This window comes from Eschrichtius robustus, chromosome 10 (genome assembly GCF_028021215.1).
Source record: "Eschrichtius robustus isolate mEscRob2 chromosome 10, mEscRob2.pri, whole genome shotgun sequence".
Taxonomy (NCBI): Eukaryota; Metazoa; Chordata; class Mammalia; order Artiodactyla; family Eschrichtiidae; genus Eschrichtius; species Eschrichtius robustus.
In genome coordinates this window covers 32,985,530-33,004,964 of record NC_090833.1, presented here as the reverse complement: position 1 = coordinate 33,004,964, position 19,435 = coordinate 32,985,530, and the positions used below count along the sequence as shown (strand labels likewise).

Below are 19,435 nucleotides of genomic sequence, written 5' to 3'. Positions count from 1 at the left end.
TGTATTTTCAAGGTTCATCCATGCTGCAGCATTTATCAGAAATTCATTCTTTTTTATGGCTGAGGAATATTTCATTGTATGGATATACCACATTTTGGGTATCCATTCATCAGTGATGGACATTTGGGTTGTTTCCACTTTGAGCTGTTATGAATAATGCTGCTATGAACATTGTTGTACAAGTTTTTGTGTGGACATGTTTCCAGTTCTCTTGGATATATACCTGGGAGTGGAATTACTGGATCTAAAGAAACTGCCAGACTTTTTTTTCCAAGTGCCTGTACTATTTTACATTTCCATCAATCAGCAGTCTCTGAGGGTTCCAAGTTTTCCACATTGTAATTATTATTTTTAAATTTTAATTATTTTTAAATTATTTTTAAAATTTTATTTTTTTTCCTGTTTTAGTGAGAAGACTTCTAGATTAAAATACATAGTCCCTGCATAGTACAACTTTTTCTAGTGGTTAGTATTAAGGTATTATACATTTAATAAGTATATTCCAGTTGATAGACAAAAAGGAAGTGATTGAGATTCTTGGTTCTTGAATTCGAGTATCAGTGACTAGGATTCCTGTAAAAAATTCATAGGGTATCAACAAACTAGTATCTTTAACCCCCCAGTCTTTGAGTATTAGACTTATATTTTTTGAGCATCATCTATTTTCTTTGAAGAAATGTAATTTCAGCAACTTTTTGTGTAATGATTCACTTAAGGTGGTTTAGTAATGGCCCAGGTATTGCGGTGATGGGGGCTGAAATGCTTCAACACTGGGATGGGAAGAGAAGCTTTTGAACCTAAAGGTGAGATTTGTGATTGGTATTACCATTTAAGCAACCATGTTTAATTTTTTTCTTTCTTTAGGAAAACCAGCCATTGCTCATAGGGATTTGAAATCAAAGAATATCTTGGTAAAGAAGAATGGAACTTGCTGTATTGCAGACTTGGGACTGGCAGTAAGACATGATTCGGCCACAGATACAATTGATATTGCTCCAAACCACAGAGTGGGAACAAAAAGGTATACTTATGGCTACACAGTGATTAATATGTTCTGAAATTGACTTCTTTTCCTTCTCATTTCTAGATACATATCTTTTCTGAAACTCGACCTTGTACTTTATTAGATTGCTCACAGGTAGAAGATCTCATGGTCTTGCCTGCTCTGAAACCAAGGTTACCTGACTTAAAAAGGTAACTGCTGATGAAAGGTGGCCTTTCCAGAAAATATTACCGTTATTTTAGTTATCATAATAGTAGCTAATGTTTATGGGGTACCTACTATGTGCCAATCATTTTAATGGGTCTTTTATGTATATCATTTATTGCTCTCTTCAAATGTTGTGCTGTAGTTAGCCCAACTGTTTTCATATTTTTATTTCCTGAAAACATGACTTTCCCATGTGCTGTATCCTAGAGCATACTTTCTGCTTTTATTTCCCTAACTTGTACTTAGTCTTCCTTTCTCATAGAAATCCTTTTCTGGACTGTTAGGTGTCCTTGGCAAGGGCCCTCACTGCATGCTAAACTTGGACCATTGAGGCACTTAGCACATTATAACTGTCCATTTATTTGTCTGTATATTCCATTGGATCATAAGCTGCTTGAGAGCAGCCTTGTATTCCCAGCATCCATCACAGTGCCTAATACATAGTAAGTCCTCAATAAATATTTGTTGAGTCTATGAGTACTCAAAGGACCTAATTAGGGTGGGTATCACTACCCTCAATTCAGAGATGAGGAAACCGCCTTGTGGAGGTTAAGTAATGCGGCCAACCAACCTCATGGATGGTAAGCTGAAGAGCTGAGATTTGAACCTGGGCCTTTCTGACCCAAAAGGCTTTGCTCTGTGTATCACAGCATTTGCCACCGCATATCTTCAGACTGCTACCTTGGACTTGAATAGAGCCAAACTTCATTCTATCTCAGTCGTATTTGTGATTTATGGATTCAACAGGGACTCTCAGATCTCTTGACTCAGTGTTCCAGGCAGTGGTTGCTGCAGGTCTTTGTGAGTCCTAGGATTTTTGAAACCTCAGAACTGTGCAAGGTGGTATCAATAGGAGAACTGGCATTCATTTTTATCTATTATTTTGTTCCTTGGAGTATGTCTTTGTCTTTCCTTTTATCCTGTATTAGTGAGAAGACTTGTAGATTAAAATATAGTACATAGTGCATAGCCAAGTAGGTGGTGTACATTAGGACACCTAGGATAGTCAGTTATTACGTGTGGGTCATTGGAAACTTAGATCATAAGGCAGATAGCATAAAATTGCTGTTTCAGCTTTTCATGGGATTTGGTTGACATCATTAATTTGCAAACCAGTTGGGATATTTAATATTTTTCTCGAGTCTAATATGATCTCAGTTATGTGTGGAAGCTTGAGCTTCAGAGATCAGACCCAGGGAGAGGACAGGGGTGGGCTGTGTAGAAACAGTCTGAAGGGGCTGGAGGCTGGTGCAACTGACTGCACCTGAGGTTATACACAGAGGAAGCCTGGGCTGCCTTAGAGGCCAGGTGCCATTGTGTGGGCAGTGCATGAGGGGAGGGTTGGGACCTGCCATTACAGCCTTTTTCCTGGCATGAGCTCTCAGGCAGCAGGACACAGCCTACACAAACTCCTGGAGCAGTCACGATACACGCCCACCCCCCACACCCCCCCAGGCTCCAGGAGCGATTGTGAGCTGCCTCTGCTCCCCTCATGTGCTCTGGGGGCACACGTGAGCTGCTACCACCACCAAGAACCCCAGGACCAGGCATCGGCCACTGCATCTGCACACCCTCTATCAAGGGGATAACTGCCAGCACATGCTGAGGAAAGAGGTGACAGGCATCCGTACTAAAAACAGCCCTTGCACCGAAAGTATTAAACCCACACAAGGTACACAGGGACACCCCCACATATAAACAGTCTTCCAAGACCACCATAGATAACTTTCTCCTAAACTCACAGAATAAGAGAAATACAAGTAAAGTGAAGAAGCAGAGGAACCACTCCCAGTTAAAAGACCATTAGAATTCCCCTGAAAGAACAAACAATGAAACAGACCTCTTCGGTCTAGGGGACACTGATTTCAAAAAGGAAGTAGTGAAAATACTGAAGGAATTAAGAAAGGCTATCAACAGAAATGCAGAGTACTATAAAAAGGAACTAGAAACCATAAAGAGAAACCAAGAAAAATTAGAAAACTCACTTGCTGAGACAAAAACTGAAGTAAAGGCAATGAATAGCAGAATAAATAATTGAGAAGAACGAGTAAGTGACCTGGAAGATAGAATACGGAAATCACCCAATCAGGATGGCAGACAAACGAAAAAAAGAGACCTATGGGATAATATAAAGCATGCCAATCTACACATAATAGGGATTCCAGAAGGGGAAGAAAGAGAAAAGGGGATCGAAAATGTATTTGAAGAAATTATGACTGAAAACCTCCCAAACCTAAGGAAGGAAACAGATATCCAGGTACAGGAAGCACAGAGGGTCCCAAACAAGGTGAACCCAAACAGATCTACATAACAACCTATTATAATAAAAATGGCAAAAGTTAAAGAGAGGATTCTAAAGGCAGCAAGAGAAAAAGAGTTAATTACAAGGGATCCCCCGTAAAGTTATCAGCTGATTTCTCTACAGAAATGTTGCAGGCCAGAAGGGAGTGGCAAGATATATTCAAAGTCCTGAAAGGGAAAAATCTGCAACCTAGGATACTCTACCCAGCAAGATTATCATTGAGAGTAGAAGGAGAGAGAAAAAATTTCTCAGACAAGCAAAAAACTAAAAGAATACAGCAATACTAAAGCTATCCTAAAGGAAATATTGAAAGGTCTTCTCTCTAAATAGAAAAGGAGTAACAGTCTATAGGGAAGAGAAAATCACAATTGGAAAGCAAATTACCTAAATAAGCCAGTACACACACAGATTAAAAAAAAAAAAATTCTGTGAAAGTGAAGATAACCACAATAAACAGCAAAAGGATGAACATGAAGATGTAAAAGAGGATGAGCATGAAGATGTAAAAGAGGACATCAAAATCATAAACTGTGGGGAAGGAGGGTAAGAAAATGTAGATTTTTTTTTTTTTCATTTCCTAGATGTGTTTGAGCCTGTATGACTACCAGTCTAAGGCAAGTAGATATAGGACGGGGTTAACATATTTGAGAAACAGAGTAACCACAAATCAAAAACATAATCACAGTAGATTGACAAAAACAAAAAAGAAGAGAACATCAGTGTAATACAAGAGAAAATCATCAAACCACAAAAGGAAAAATAATAGAAAAGGACAAAGAAGAAATATAAAATCAATGGGAAAACAAGGTCAAAATGGCAATAAATAACATATCTATCAATAGCTACTTAAATGCCAATGGACTAAATGCTCCAATCAAAAGACACAGAGTGGTAAGCTTCTGCACAGCAAAGGAAACCATAAACAAAACGAAAAAACAACCACAGAATGGGAGAAAATATTTGCAAACTATGCAATGGACAAGGGCTTAGTCTCTAAAATTTACAAACAGCTCATATGGCTCACTATCAAAAAAAGAAGCAACCCGATCAAAAAATGGGCAGAAGACCTAAAGTGATATTTCTCCAGAGAAGACATACAGATGGCCAAGAGGCAAATGAAAATATGCTCAGCTAATTATTAGAGAAAAGCAAATCAAAACTACAATGAGGTATCACCTCACACCAGTCAGAATGGCCATCATCAAAAAAATCTATGAACCATAAATATGCTGGAGAGGATGTGGAGAAAAGGGAACCCTCCTACACTGTTGGTGGGAATGTAAATTGGTACAACCACCATGGAGAACAGTATGGAGGTTCCCTAAAAAACTAAAAATAGAACTACTATATGATCCAGCAATCTCACTCCTGGGCATATATCCGAGAAAACCATGATTCAAAAAGATACATGCATCCCAATGTTCATTGCAGCACTATTTAAAATAGCCAAGACATGGAAGCAGTCTAAATGTCCACTGACAGAAGAATGGGTAAAGAAGATGTGGGGTGTGTGTGTGTGTATACACACACACACACACACATATATGTATATATATACACACACACACACACACACACACACAATGGACCATTACTCAGCCATTAAAAAGAATGAAATAATGCCACTTGCAGCAACATGGATGGACCTAGAGATTATCATACTAAGTGAAGTAAGTCAGAAAAAGACAAATATCATATGATATCACTTACATGTGCAATTTAAAAAATGATACAAATGAACTTATTTACAAAGTAGAAACAGACTCACAGACTTAGAAAACAAATTTATGGTTACCAAAGGGGAAAGGTAGGGGGGTAGTGATAAATCAGGAGGTTGGGATTAACATATACACAATACTATATATAAAACAGATAATCAATAAGAACCTACTGTGTAGCACAACGAACTCTAGTCAGTACTCTGTGATAACCTATATGGGTAAAGAATCTGAAAAAGAATGGATATATGTATATATATTAACTGAACCACTTTGCTGTACACCTGAAACTAACACAACATTGTAAATCAACTATACCCAAGTATAAAATAAAAAATTAAATTAAAAAATAAGAATAAAAATATACTCTCTCTCAAAAAAAGAGATCTCTCAATATCCTGTGGTAAACCATAATGGAAAAGAATATGAAAAGGAATATATATATATATGTATATATATATATATGTGTATATATATGTATGTATATGTATGTATGTATATCTGAATCACTTTGCTGTACAGTAGAAATTACAACAATACTTGAATAAAATAAATTTTTTTAAACAGAAAAAAAGACAGAGTGGCAGATTTGATAGAAAAAAACAAGAGCCTACAATATGCTGCCTACAAGAGACCCACTTTAGGGCAAAGGACACACACAGATTGAAAGTGAGGGGATGGAAAAAGACTTCATGCAAATGGAAATGAAAAGAAAGGGGAGGTTGCAATACTCAGACAAAATAGACTTTCAAACAAAGGCCATAAAGAAAGAGAGAAGGACACTATACAATGAAAAAGGATCAATACAGGAAGAGGATTTTATACTTGTCAACATATATGCACCTAATAATATAGGAGTACCTAAATACATAAAACAAATACTAACAGACATAAAGGGAGAAATTGATGGGAATACAATAATAGTAGGAGACTTTAACACCCCATTCACATCAATGGACATATCTTCTAGACAGAAAATCAGTAAGGCAACAGAGTTCCTAAATGACACAATAGAACAGTTAGGCTTAATTGACATTTTCAGGACATTACATTAAAAAAAAAAAAAAAACCCCAGAATAAACATTCTTTTCAAGTGCACATGGAACATTCTCTAGGATTGACCACATTACTAGGGCATAAAACAAGCCTCAACAAATTTAAGAGTATAGAAATTATCTCAAACATCTTTTCTGACCACAATGGCATGAAACTAGAAATCAACCACAGAAAAGAAATGAGAAAAAATAAAAGATTACATGGAGACTCAACAGCATGCTACTAAAAAACCAATGGGTCAATGATGAAATCAGAGAGGAAATTAAAAAATACCTTGAGGGACTTACCTGGTGGTCCAATGGGTAAGGCGCCGCACTCCCAATGCAGGGGGTCTGGGTTCAATCCCTGGCCAGGAAACTAGATCCCACATGCATGCTGCAACTAAGAAGTCTGCATGCTGTAACTAAGAAGTCCGCAAGCCGCAACTAAGTCCGCATGCCACAACTAAGAAGTCTGCATGCCACAACTAAAGATCCTGCGTGCCACAGCTAAGACCCAGCGCAGCCAAAATAAATAAAATGAATAAATAAAATAAATATTTAAAAAAATACCTTGAGACAGATGACAATGAAAACACAACCATACAAAATCTATGGGATGCAGCAAAAGCATTTCTTAGAAGTTCATAGCAACACAGACCTTGCTCAAAAAACAAGAAAAATCTCAAACATCCTAACCTACTACTTAAAAGAATTAGAAAAAAGGAGAACAAACAAAACCTGAAAGTCAGCAGAAGGAAGGAAGTAATAAAGGTCAGAGGAAAAAATAAAATAGAGATTTTAAATAAAATAGAGATTTAAAAAAAAATAGAAAAAAATCAATACAGCCAAGAGCTGGTTCTTTGAAAGGATAATCAAAATTGACAAACCTCTGGCCAGGCTCACCAAGAAGAAAAGAGAGAGAATGCAAATAAAGTAAATGAAAAAGGAGACATAACAACTGATACTGCAGAAATAAAAAAAACCATAAGGGAATACTGTGAACAATTATATGCCAACAAATTTGACAACCTAGAAGAAATGGACAAGTTTCTAGAAACATACAGCCCACCAAAATTGAATCCAAAAGAAATAGATACATACAGCTGATTCACTTTGTTGTAGAGCAGAAACTAACAACATTGTAAAGCAGTTACATTCCAATAAAATAGATAATTTGAACAGACTGATCTTTAGAGGTGAAACAATCTGTAATTTAAAAACTCCCTACAGGGCTTCCCTGGTGGCGCAGTGGTTGAGAATCTGCCTGCCAATGCAGGGGACACGGGTTCGAGCCCTGGTCTGGGAAGATCCCACATGCCACGGAGCAACTGGGCCCGTGAGCCACAATTACTGAGCCTGCGCGTCTGGAGCCTGTGCTCCGCAACAAGAGAGGCCGCGATGGTGAGAGGCCCACGCACCGCGATGAAGAGTGGTCCCCACTTGCCGCAGCTAGAGAAAGCCCTCACACAGAAACGAAGACTCAACACAGTCATAAATAAATAAATAAAAGAACGTGAATTTCTAAAAAAAATAAAAATAAAAATAAAAAAATAAAAACTCCCTACAAACAAAAGTCCAGGACCAAATAGCTCCACAGGTGAATTCTACCATACAAAGAAGAACTTACATTGATCCTTCTGACTCTTCCAAAAATTGAAGAGGAGTGAACACTCCCAAAGACATTCTATGAAGCCACCATCACCCTGATACCAAAACCAGACAAATACACCAGCAAAAAAGAAAATTACAGGCCAATATCATTGATGAATATAGATGCAAAATTTCTCAACAAAATATTAGCAAACTGAATCCAAAAACACACAAAAAAGATCATACACCATGACCAAGTGGGATTCATTGCAAGTTCACAAGGATGGTTCAACATTCACAAATCAACGTGATACACCACATGAACAAAAGAAAAGACAAAAACTGCATGATTGTCTCAATAGATGCAGAAAAAGCATTTGACAAAATTCCATTCATGATAAAAAAAAAACTCTTACCAATGTAGGTACAGAGGGAACATATCTCAACATAACAAAAGCTATTTATGACAAACCCACAGCCAATATAATACTCAGTGGTGAAAAGCTGAAAGCCTTCCCACTAAAATCTGGAACAAGACAAGGATGTCCACTCTCACCTCTTCTATTCAACATGGTATTGGTAGTCCTAGCCACAGCAATCAGACAAGAAAAAGAAATAAAAGGTATCCAAATTGGAAGGGAAGAGGTAAAGTTGTCATTATATGCAGATGACATGATTCTATATATAGAAAACCCTAAAGACTCCACACAGAGATTACTAGAACTGATAAATGAATTCAGCAAGGTAGCAGGATACAAGATTAACGTACAGAAACTGGTTGCATTTCTTTACACTAACAATGAAACATCAGGGAGGGAATGTTAAAAAAAAAAACAATACTTTTCAAAATTGCACCCTCAAAAATAAAATACTTAGGGATAAACCTGCCCAAGGAGGCGAAAGACTTGAGAACTCTAAAACATTAATAAAGGAAACTGAAGATGATTCAAAGAAATGGAAAGCTATCCCATGCACTTGGATTGGAAGAATATTGTTAAAATGGCCATACTACCCAAAGCAACCTACAGATTTAATGCAGTCCCTACCAAATTACTCATGACGTTTTTCACAGAACTAGAATAATCCTAAAATTTATATGGAACCATAAAAGACCCAGAATTGTCAAAGCAATCCTGAAGAAAAAGAACAAAGCAGGAAGCATAACCCTCCCAGACTTCAGACAACACTACAAAGCTACAGTAATCAAAACAGCATGGTATTGGCACAAAAACAGACATATGCATCAATGGAACAGAATAGAGAGCCCACAGATAAACCCACACCACTACAGTCAATTAATCTTCAACAAAGGAGACAATAATATACAATGGGAAAAAGACTCTCCTTCAGCAAGTGGTGTTGGAAAAGTTGGACAGCTGCATGTAAATCGATGAAGTTAGAACACACCCTCTCGCCATACACAAAAATAAACTCAGAGTGGCTTGAAGACTTAAACATAAGACATGACACCAAAAACTCCTGGAGGAGAACACAGGCAAAACACTCTCTGACATAAATCACACCAGTGTTTTTTAGGTCAGTCTGCCTAGGCAGTAGAAATAAAAACAAACAAATGGGACCTAGTCAAACTTCCAAGCTTTTGCACAGGAAAGGAACCATTAAAAAAATGAAAAGACAAGCTACAGAATGGGAGAAAATATTTGCAAACGATGCGACTGAGAAGGGCTTAATTTCCAAAATATACAAACAGCTCATACAACTCAACAACAACAACAGCAAAACAACCCAATCAAAAAATGGGCAGAAGACCTAAATGGGCATTTCTCCAGGGAGGAAATACAAATGGCCAATAGGCACATGAAAAGATGCTCAATTTCCGCTAATTATTAGAGAAATGCAAATCAAAACTACAGTGAGGTACTACCTCACACTGGTCAGAATGGCCATCATTAAAAACTCTACAAATAAAAAATGCTGGAGAGGATGTGGAGAAAACAGAACCCTCCACTGTTGGTGGGAATAATGTAAGTTGATACAGCCACTATGGAGAACAGTATGGAGAAAACTAAAAACAGAATTATCATATGACCCAGCAATCCCACTGCTGGGCATATCTCCAGAAAAAACTGTAATCCAAAAAGATACATGCACCCCTGTGTTCATACCAGCACTATTTACAATAGCCAAAACATGGAAACAACCTAAATGGCCATCAACAGATGAATGGATAATGAAGATGTGGTACATAGATACAATGGAATACTGCTCAGCCATGAAAAAGAACAAAATAATGCCATTTGCAGCAACATGGATGCAACTAGAGATTATCATACTAAGTGAAGCAAGTCAGAAAGAGAAAGACAAATACCATATGATATCACTTATATGTGGAATCTAAAATATGACACAAATAATCCTATCTACAAAACAGAAACAGATTCAGGGACAAAGAGAACAGACTTGTGGTTGCCAAGGGGGAGGGGGTTGGGAGAAGGATGGAGTGGGAGGTTGGGGTGAGCAGGTGTAAGCTATTGTATGTGGAATGGATAAACAACAACGTCCTACTGTGTAGAACAGAGAACTATATGCAGTATCCTATGATAAGCCATAATGGGAAAGAATATCTAAATAAGAATGTGTGTATATATATATATGCATAACTGAATTTCTGCTGTATAGCAAAGTGATTAACACAATATTGTAAATCAACTATACTTCAATTAAAAAAAATTTTTTTTTTAATTTAAAAAACAGCAGAAGCATAGTGAAAGGGGGAAAAGGTCAAAATTAATATTGACCCTCCCCCCACGTCCCCGCCCAGGAGTAAAAAAAGTTTATGAAACAGTTTAAAAGTAATGTCACTATTACATAAAATAAAATGCTGACTTCTTTTTTAGGTACATGGCCCCTGAAGTTCTAGATGATTCCATAAATATGAAACACTTTGAATCCTTCAAACGTGCTGACATCTATGCAATGGGACTAGTATTCTGGGAAATAGCTCGACGATGTTCCATTGGTGGTAAATCTCTCTCCCCTCCCCCAACATTTTGTTATGAACAGGTTGTTCAAGAATTGCCTTTTTTATTGAATGAAATTGTTTACCTGGTGATCACTGAGAGTGCCAGAAAAAATGAAAGAGATAAATGACATGACATGCTTTATCCTAGTGTATAGTTTTATCCTAATACACAGCTTTATTCCAGTGTAGTCTTTTTCTATTTCCACTTGAATTTTGGGAAGCAACAGAAACCAACCCCTTGTTATCTTGGAATATAGATATTTATAATGGATGACTACTTGAGAGGCCACCCAGGAAGCTATTTCTAGCATGTACCTGAGTCAGACTGATTTTTTCCCCCTGAGATTGTGGTTTTCTCAATATTGAGAGCTGGAAATTACATATACAGAATACATATACTGCGCTGCATCACTTTTTTAAAGTAAGTTTGTGTTAGACTGAGCACTTTCAATGTTTACTTGAGAAATAGTCTCTTATCCTTGAGGACCAGGCTCACCTGAGAGACGCAAGTAGAGGAAGGGACTTGCACCTCAGGCTTGCCTTGTAAGATTCACACCTTAGTGATAGAGTGTGTATCCCCGTACCAACTGAGAGGCTGTGCACTTGTAGAATAAAAGGTTTCATTTCTTGCGCATTAGGGTTCTGGGAGAAAATGTCAATCTGGTCATCACAGCTCATAGTTAACCATCATTAAAATAGCCTTTGCTGATCCCATGGTGATACTTAGTTTCAAGGTGTGGGCTCAGTACTGACTCAGGGAGGTGGGTTGTTGATGCAGACGTGGATGAGAGACTGCAGTCTGTAAGCTGTGTTCCACTTACCTGATTTAGTAATGGGACACTGTAACAGGACTCTCGGCTGTTCCTTTTCTGTCTGGTCAAAGAATGCTCTGAGATTATCTGAGTAAATCCTTCAAAATAGATTTTTTTTCTCTACCAATGTAGGAATTCATGAAGATTACCAGCTGCCTTATTATGATCTTGTACCTTCTGATCCATCAGTTGAAGAAATGAGAAAAGTTGTTTGTGAACAGAAGTTAAGGCCAAATATTCCAAACAGATGGCAGAGCTGTGAAGTGAGTATTTATTTTGGATACTACACAGTTCTTTAAACTGCTTCTGGTTAGTAAGTGGAAATTTGCTACTTTTCTTTAAGGAAAACAGACATTAAGAATTCCCATTCCTCAGTGAGTAAAAACAGAATAATTTGTTTTTCATGTTCAATTTTAAGTATATTGAAAGGGCTGTGGAACATTTTCAGTGGCCATTAGTGTATCAGAACAGTGTTTAGATCTGCCAATGAAACAAGGCTCCTACAACATTTTTAATTAAAGCTTCCCTTCAATCAGGGCAGCCCAGAATGGTGGGATGAGTGCTGGATGGAATTAGGAGGCCTGTATTCTAGATCAGCCTGGCTACCATTTCAGAGTCTGACTTTGGGCAAACCACTTCTGTTCTCTGGACCTTAATATGCCTTTTTGTAAAATGAGGGATTTGGATGATTATGAAGATGGTTCAGATGATTTTACATTTTATTCATCTCACTGCCTATATGACTATTCACCAGGAATTTGGGGAAAGTGCTTTCTAGCAGTGTCTGAGCTTTTCAATCCCAGCTCTTACAAAAAGTTTTAGAAATATTTTTGTAGTTGTACCTTTAAAGAATTCATAAGAAAAATTTTATTTAATCTGTCCTAAATTGCTAGCTGTTACTATTATAATACTATTATAATATTGGTGAAACAAAGCATTTCCCTCCAGATTTGATGTTTTGTAGTTTAGGAAGAATAAAAAGCTGGTTACTTAAGTAGTTGATTTTACATCTTAAAATAATGTAGGCCTCAGTAGACACCTTTGACATCAAGAGAGTTCCTTGGCTACCTCCAACCAAATCAAGTATCCAGGCCCAGATAAAATATATTGTGTGCTCACAGAATCTGCACGTTTTAACGAATGGAATTGGGCTAGATCTCGTCTTTTAAAAATTTGATCTTGATACTACAAAGCATTTACAAATTGGAATTACTCATGTACTCATTCAGTGATTAGAGCAGATTAGTATTAAACAGATGGCTTTTTAAGCATGAAGGAAAGTTAGCAGTTAACATTAAAAATGCACATGCAATTTGCACTTACTGTCACAGCATGCTGTATTAATGCCATCACTGGCATTTTTGTTTTTTTCTCCATTTGGCTAGTTTTCAATGTACTTATCACTAACTCAATCTTTCACTTTTCTAGGGTTTTACAAATCTCCTCTCAATAGCTGAAACACATCAAGAATTTGAAACTGATAGGATACCTACAGAAGCGTCTTCAGAACCCTCTGACTTTTTCCAGTCTGGACTGGGTGTTCTCTAGGCCAGCTTTCATCTTGGGATATCCCTCACCTTTCATCTGTGATTCCCTTTGCCTCTTTTATGATGAATCCTCCTTCCTGGATCCCACATCTTCCTGTTTCTTGGTTTGCTCATTTTCCCCTTCTTTCAGCTCTCTGCTCAGATGTTACCTTGTCAGTGAGACATTACCTCTCAACCTATTTAAAATAGCACCTTCCCTCCCTGGCATATTTTATCTCCTTCTCTAAACGATGTTTCTCCTTAGCACCTACCGCTGACAGTCCATGTATTTTGCTTATTTATTAATTATATGCTTTAGCCTTCTAGAATATCAGCTTTATGAGAGCAGAAGTTTTGTCTGTTAGCTCACTGCTGTTAGTTCCCTAACACCTAGGATGGTTATCTAGTAGATTATAGGCACTCAGTTTGTTGGATGAATTTATGTATGGGCTGGGCCCTTGGTCATTTTTATCTGGAAACAACTGTTCATTTCTAGGGAATTTTCCTCAAGTATTTCCTTGATGTGTTCCTTTCCATTTTCCTCTGTTCTTTTTGTTCAACTCTGGTTATGAATGTAGATGTCCTGAACAGGCATTCTAATTTTCTTATCTTTTCCCTCCTATTATCCATCTCTTTGGGGTTTTTTTCTCAACTTTCTGGGAGATGTATCAGCTTTTGAGTTTATTATTATTATTATTATTCAGGTGTATCTTCTAGTTCTGTAAAGCTTTTCTAAACCCAAACAAAAACCAAAAAATTATCGATAAGTCCAATATCAATGTTTTCTTTTATCTTTTTGAGGATATTAATGATAGATTGTTGATACTGTCTTCTTTCTATACACCTTCTGTTTTCTCCAAGGTGCTTTTTTCTGTTTGTGTCAACTTCTGCGTTTCATATTACTTTCCTCAAATGTTTGATCAAGCTCATACTCTTCACGTATAAAAGGGGCACTGAAAGCTGATGGGAAGCTTTGTGCACACGAATGGAGCTTATCATCATCAACTGTGATGTGAGCGTGATGTAACTGGGTTGCTTCCTTGGGGAACCACTGACGTCAGTCTCTTCAGGCTTTTCCTCTTGGGCGAAAGACTCTTCCAGTCTCTTACCTGGAGGAGTATGTAAAGTCAGTGGCTGTGTTTTCAGAAGAAAGTTTATGGTCTTAGCGTTCAGTGTGTTGTCAGTGTGGAACTTCGCCATGTTCCCCAAGACAGAAATCTCTGTTCTACTCCCTCAGGTGCGAACCTCTCGTCTTCTGCTGGGGTGGGGGTGGGGCAAGTCACCCAGCTGTGTGAGGTTGTTGGGGGGGCAGCTATCTGGGGTTCTGGCTCCTTTGGCTGATCCTATTTTTAGCCTGAACTTCACCCCACGGGTACTTGATGCAGTTAATTCCTCAGTTCTGGGGGGCATTTCATGGTGAGTCAGGTTCCTTCTTTGCCTTGAACAACTCTGCTTTAGTATTCAGCCTTTTCAGTCTGCAAAGTAAATCACCCCTTGTCCATCTGGTTTCCAGCTGCTGGCACCAGTACCCTGTTGATGGGTATTTAGGTCATTTCTACTCATTTGCTATTACAAGTAATGCTGAAACAGAAATACTTGTATGTATGTTATTTAAAAAGAAAATGTACAGGTAAAGATTATTATCCAGATCAGTTAAAAGTCGTGCATGCGTCAATGATCTTTCTTGTCTTTTCTTGTAGGCCTTGAGAGTGATGGCTAAAATTATGAGAGAATGTTGGTATGCCAATGGAGCAGCTAGGCTTACAGCTCTGCGGATTAAGAAAACATTGTCACAGCTCAGTCAGCAGGAAGGCATCAAAATGTAAATTCTGCAGCTTTGCCTGAACTCTACTTTTTCTTCAGATCTGCTCCTGGGTTTTAATTTGGGAGGTCAGTTGTTCTACCTCACTGAGAGGGAACAGAAGGATATTGCTTCCTTTTGCAACAATGTAATAAGGTCAACTAAAAACATCCCAGGATTTCTGTGGACCCAGGAAACAGCCATGTGGGGTCCTTTCTGTGCACTATGAACGATTCTTTCCCAGGACAGTTACAAAATGTTGTGTGGTCTACCTTTATTTTATATTAACACAAAACTTGTTTTTTTAAATGATTGCTGGTCTTAACTTTAGGTAACTCTGCTGTGCTGAAGATCATCTTTAAGGGTAAAGGAGCTGAATTGCTGAGTTATATGAAACATTTCTTATTTTTAAAGAAAGTGATTTACTCCTGGTTAGTACATTCTCAGAGGATTCTGAACCACTAAAGAGTTTCCTTGATGCAGACTTTGAATGTACTGTTCTATAATTTTCAGGATCTTAAAACTAACACTTATAAAACTCTTATCTTGAGTCTAAAAAATGACCTCATATAGTAGTGAGGAACATAATTTATGCAATTGTATTTTGTATATTATTATTGTTCTTTCACATATTCAGAACATTACATGCCTTCAAAATGGGATTGTACTATACCAGTAAGTGCCACCTCTGTGTCTTTCTAATGGAAATGAGTAGAACTGCTTAAAGTCTGTCTCTGTGTGTTAAAACGTGTAGTGTTTTAATTCAGAAGTTTATTTACCTGGATAACCCAGACTTTTTCTGTTTTGTTTTTTGGAAGAGTTTTTCTGGTATGTCATTTGGTATTCCATTTTGAAAATGCCTTTTTCCTACCAAAATGTGCTTAAACCACTAAAGAAATGAAGTGGCATTAATTGGTAAATTGTTATCATGGTCATGTTTGAATATTCTCACGTCAAGCTTTTGCATTTTAATTGTGTTATCTAAGTATACTTTAAAAAAATCAAGTGGCACTCTAGATGCTTATAGTACTTTAATAATTTAAAATCTGTAGCATACAGACTAATTTTTCTAAAAGGGAAAGTTTGTCTAGCTGCTTGTGAAAAGTTGTGTGGCATTCTGTAAGCCATTTTTTTCTTTATCTGATCAAAGACAGTGTTATTTTTTTAAGAAATGAACTACATTTAAAATTAGAATATGGTTAATGTTAAATAACAGGCCTTTTTCTTGGAAAGTAAAGGTAGTTAATAATTTGAATAGATAACAAGTGTGTGAGAGTCACATTTGTTGTGTAGGAGTCAACGTTCTGTGGATTTTCTGTCTTTGTACCTAAGGTTAGAGTTAGTGTGGTTTTGAGGTCTCACTACACTTTGAGGAAGGCAGCTTTTAATTCAGTCTTTCCTTCTCTGTGCAGATACTGCAAATGCCTAATTCACATGGTTATGGAATGAATTCGGTGCACCCTTGATATTTGGGAAAGTGGTAGCTAAGGAATATTCTGAGGAGAGGTTCTCCATTTACAGATGTTTTCGGTCAAATTAAATGTTTAAAGCAAATTTGTCACGGTCTTCTCACATTAAGTTGAAACTAGCTTATAATAACTGGTTTTACTTCCAGTGCTAAAAAGTCTGCAAGATTTTTACAGTTTTCAAAGTCCTCTTTATCACTGTGATCTTAATCTGGGGGTGGGGGTGGGGAACCTATCATAGCTGTGAGGCAAGACATTCACCTTATAGTGCTATCAATTTCCTGATGAAAGGGTCAGAATAACCTGTACAGTATTTTGGTAAGAGATAGTGGCCATTTATGCTGACTGAGCTGCATTCTGTTAATGTCTTATCTCTTATACATAGAACAAATCTGAAAGACTATTTGGTCTTAAAGCCAAAGTAATTTCAGAATGAATGACATATTACATAGGAATTTAGTGTCAATTTCATGTGTTTAAAAACATCATGAGGAAAATATGTTTAGAGGTTAATATTTTGAGTCCAAATTTGAGGTTTTTTTGTAGTTACCATGATTTCATCAAAGCAAATGAGTGAGTTTGAGAGGTTTGTTTTTTATAATTGTGTTAGATTTCCTGTTTAATAATCTCTAGCTCTATAATCAGGTACTTTAAAATTTTTTTTGGCCATTTACAAGCCTACCAGATCTGCTTTATGAAATCCAGGGGACCAATGCATGTTAATCACTAAAGCTATTTTTATATAATTTTAAGAACATACCAAAAGTTCTTCTCTGATTTAAAGTTGTGATACATGATTTCTCACTTTCATATAAGGTAATCAACTTTTGCTGAAGATATTCTTTATTAAGTCAAAAAATAAGTTACAATTTTACTGTTCTTGCCTAAATGGATAAAATGTACTTTTGATGAATCAGGGAATTTTTTAAAAGTTGGAATTTAGTTCTAAATTGGGTTTACATGTTACTCTAGCTAATTCCATTTTTTTGGCTAATGATGGTTTGATAACGCCAATTGGCTAGTATTGAAAATGAAAGTAACTTAAAAGATTTATAGATCATGATTACTGTGGCTATAACTGCAGAAAAATTTGAGAATTAATTTTATTATTTAAAAAGACAAACCTTTGTTTATACTGCCTATCTTCAGATGCTCACTTTCCAAGTTTCAACTTGGCTAAAATATACCGTCAGGCAAATTATCTGTCCACGTCCACTTTGTTAGTATCCCCAGAGGAACGGGGATGGGGGTCGGGTATGACCTAGTGGGGTGTAGACATTCCTGGTCCTTTCTTCATATCTCAGCTCTCTCTCTCCCAAACTGCCTTCCTGCTGGTCCCTGACTCAGAGTGGGATGGCAGCAAGGTGGTAGCTGTGGCAATGAAGCAGTAGCCAGTTGTATCTTCCATAGGACAGGGTAAGGTCCAAAGAGCTGAGCCTCTAGTTATGCTGTAATGATAGTGCTCAGGAAGTGCCTTGAGTAGGATACAGTGCCATGGTCATCAAGAATTCCAAATTTCAGTTCTTAAAAAATTTCACTGGTCACTTGGCCATTTTGCAGCTCATGCATGAGTTACCTTTTTTTCCCCCCTCTACATTAAAGAACTGTCACATACAGAATATTTTGTAAAACAAAACGGCAAAGTGCTAATTAAAATGCACAACAAAATTAGTATTCCATTAGACATGTCATATCAAGAGTTTATTTTTACCCCTGCACTGAAAGAGTGGTTTTAAGTAAACTGTTTCTTGACCATGGCAGTGTTCTGGCTCCAGATGGTAGAGAGTCCAAATACTGGTTCTGTCACAGCTTGGCAGAAAATGCCAATTCAGATGTTTTTGAGAGTCTAAAGAATAGCTCATGACATGTACTACAGCTTCTTGAGTGTTTTGCAATGCTGGGATACCCATGGGCCCTCTCTCTAGAAATGCTGGACTTCTAGGACATTCTGAGGATTGTCAGTACATTTAAACTTTCCAACCCTATTATGCAGTCTTATTTGTAATTGTAAACTTTAAAAAATGTGGTTAATAACATTCAACCAGTTTCTTAAAGCTTAAAAAGAACTTCAGTGAATGTTTTTATTTTTAAATGAATTTTGTGAATTGAATATCATGAACCATGTTTTGATATCCCTTTTTCACATTGTGCCAATGGAATGGGGTGTTTGGTATTTCTTTATATGTCAAGGAGATGCTTCAAAATGTCAGTTGCTTTAAACTTAAATTACCTCTTGAGAGACCAAGGTACATTTACCTCATTGTATATATGATGTTTAATATTTGTCAGAGCATTCTCCAGGTTTGCAGTTTTATTTCTATAAAGTATGAGTATTATGTTGCTGAATTACTCAAATGGTACTGTATTGTTTATATTTGTACCCCAAATAACATCTATACTTTGATTTCTATATTTTATTGTATTTGTGCAAAATCCTTCTGGCTTTATCACTGTAATCTCTGGCCTATAAGATGTGTACAGAAAATGTCCATATAAATTTTCATTTAAGTTGGATGATTTTGAGAATCCTCTAAAGAGGAGAGAAAAACGAAAACTGCACTTCCCCATAACTTTTTTTAAACTGTATATTGTATTTGTAGTAATATTCTGAATGAACTGTAAATAGGAAGTAGAAGAATAATGCTTATGTCAAGTCCTAACACTACAGTAGAAAAATGGAAGCAATGCAAATAAATTACTTTTTTTCCCAAGTGCTAGTGGCATAATTTAAAATAAAGTGTGTATATTGGAGTGAGCCATGCTGTTACGAAATGTAGTTGCTGTAAATAGAGACTAGAATCTTTGGATGACTACCTGGTACAGGTTACAGTATCAGAACATGTTTGAGAAGTCCCCACAGGTGCACACAGGTGCATCTGTGTGTGTGGAGGCTTCTTTCCACATGCTTGGAGGTTATTGATCTGTCAGTGGACAGGATGGGACATGTCTACATGCGAACTGCTTTGCCTCTGGCTCAGCAAATTTGCTAA

At 37.0% G+C, this 19,435-nt stretch overlaps 1 protein-coding gene across 2 annotated transcripts in view; it reads left to right on the top strand.

The window, feature by feature from the left end:
* TGFBR1 (transforming growth factor beta receptor 1) overlaps positions 1-19,156 on the top strand; it is a 67,980-nt gene extending 48,824 nt beyond the window's left edge. For both annotated transcript variants that reach the window (XM_068551968.1, XM_068551967.1), the window contains exons 6-9: positions 865-1,021; positions 10,716-10,840; positions 11,785-11,915; positions 14,879-19,156. In XM_068551968.1, coding sequence (XP_068408069.1) covers positions 865-1,021; positions 10,716-10,840; positions 11,785-11,915; positions 14,879-15,004 — 539 coding nt within the window. In that variant the 3' untranslated portion in view covers positions 15,005-19,156. The remainder of the gene's footprint in view (positions 1-864; positions 1,022-10,715; positions 10,841-11,784; positions 11,916-14,878) is intronic.
* Positions 19,157-19,435: the final 279 nt, after the last annotated feature.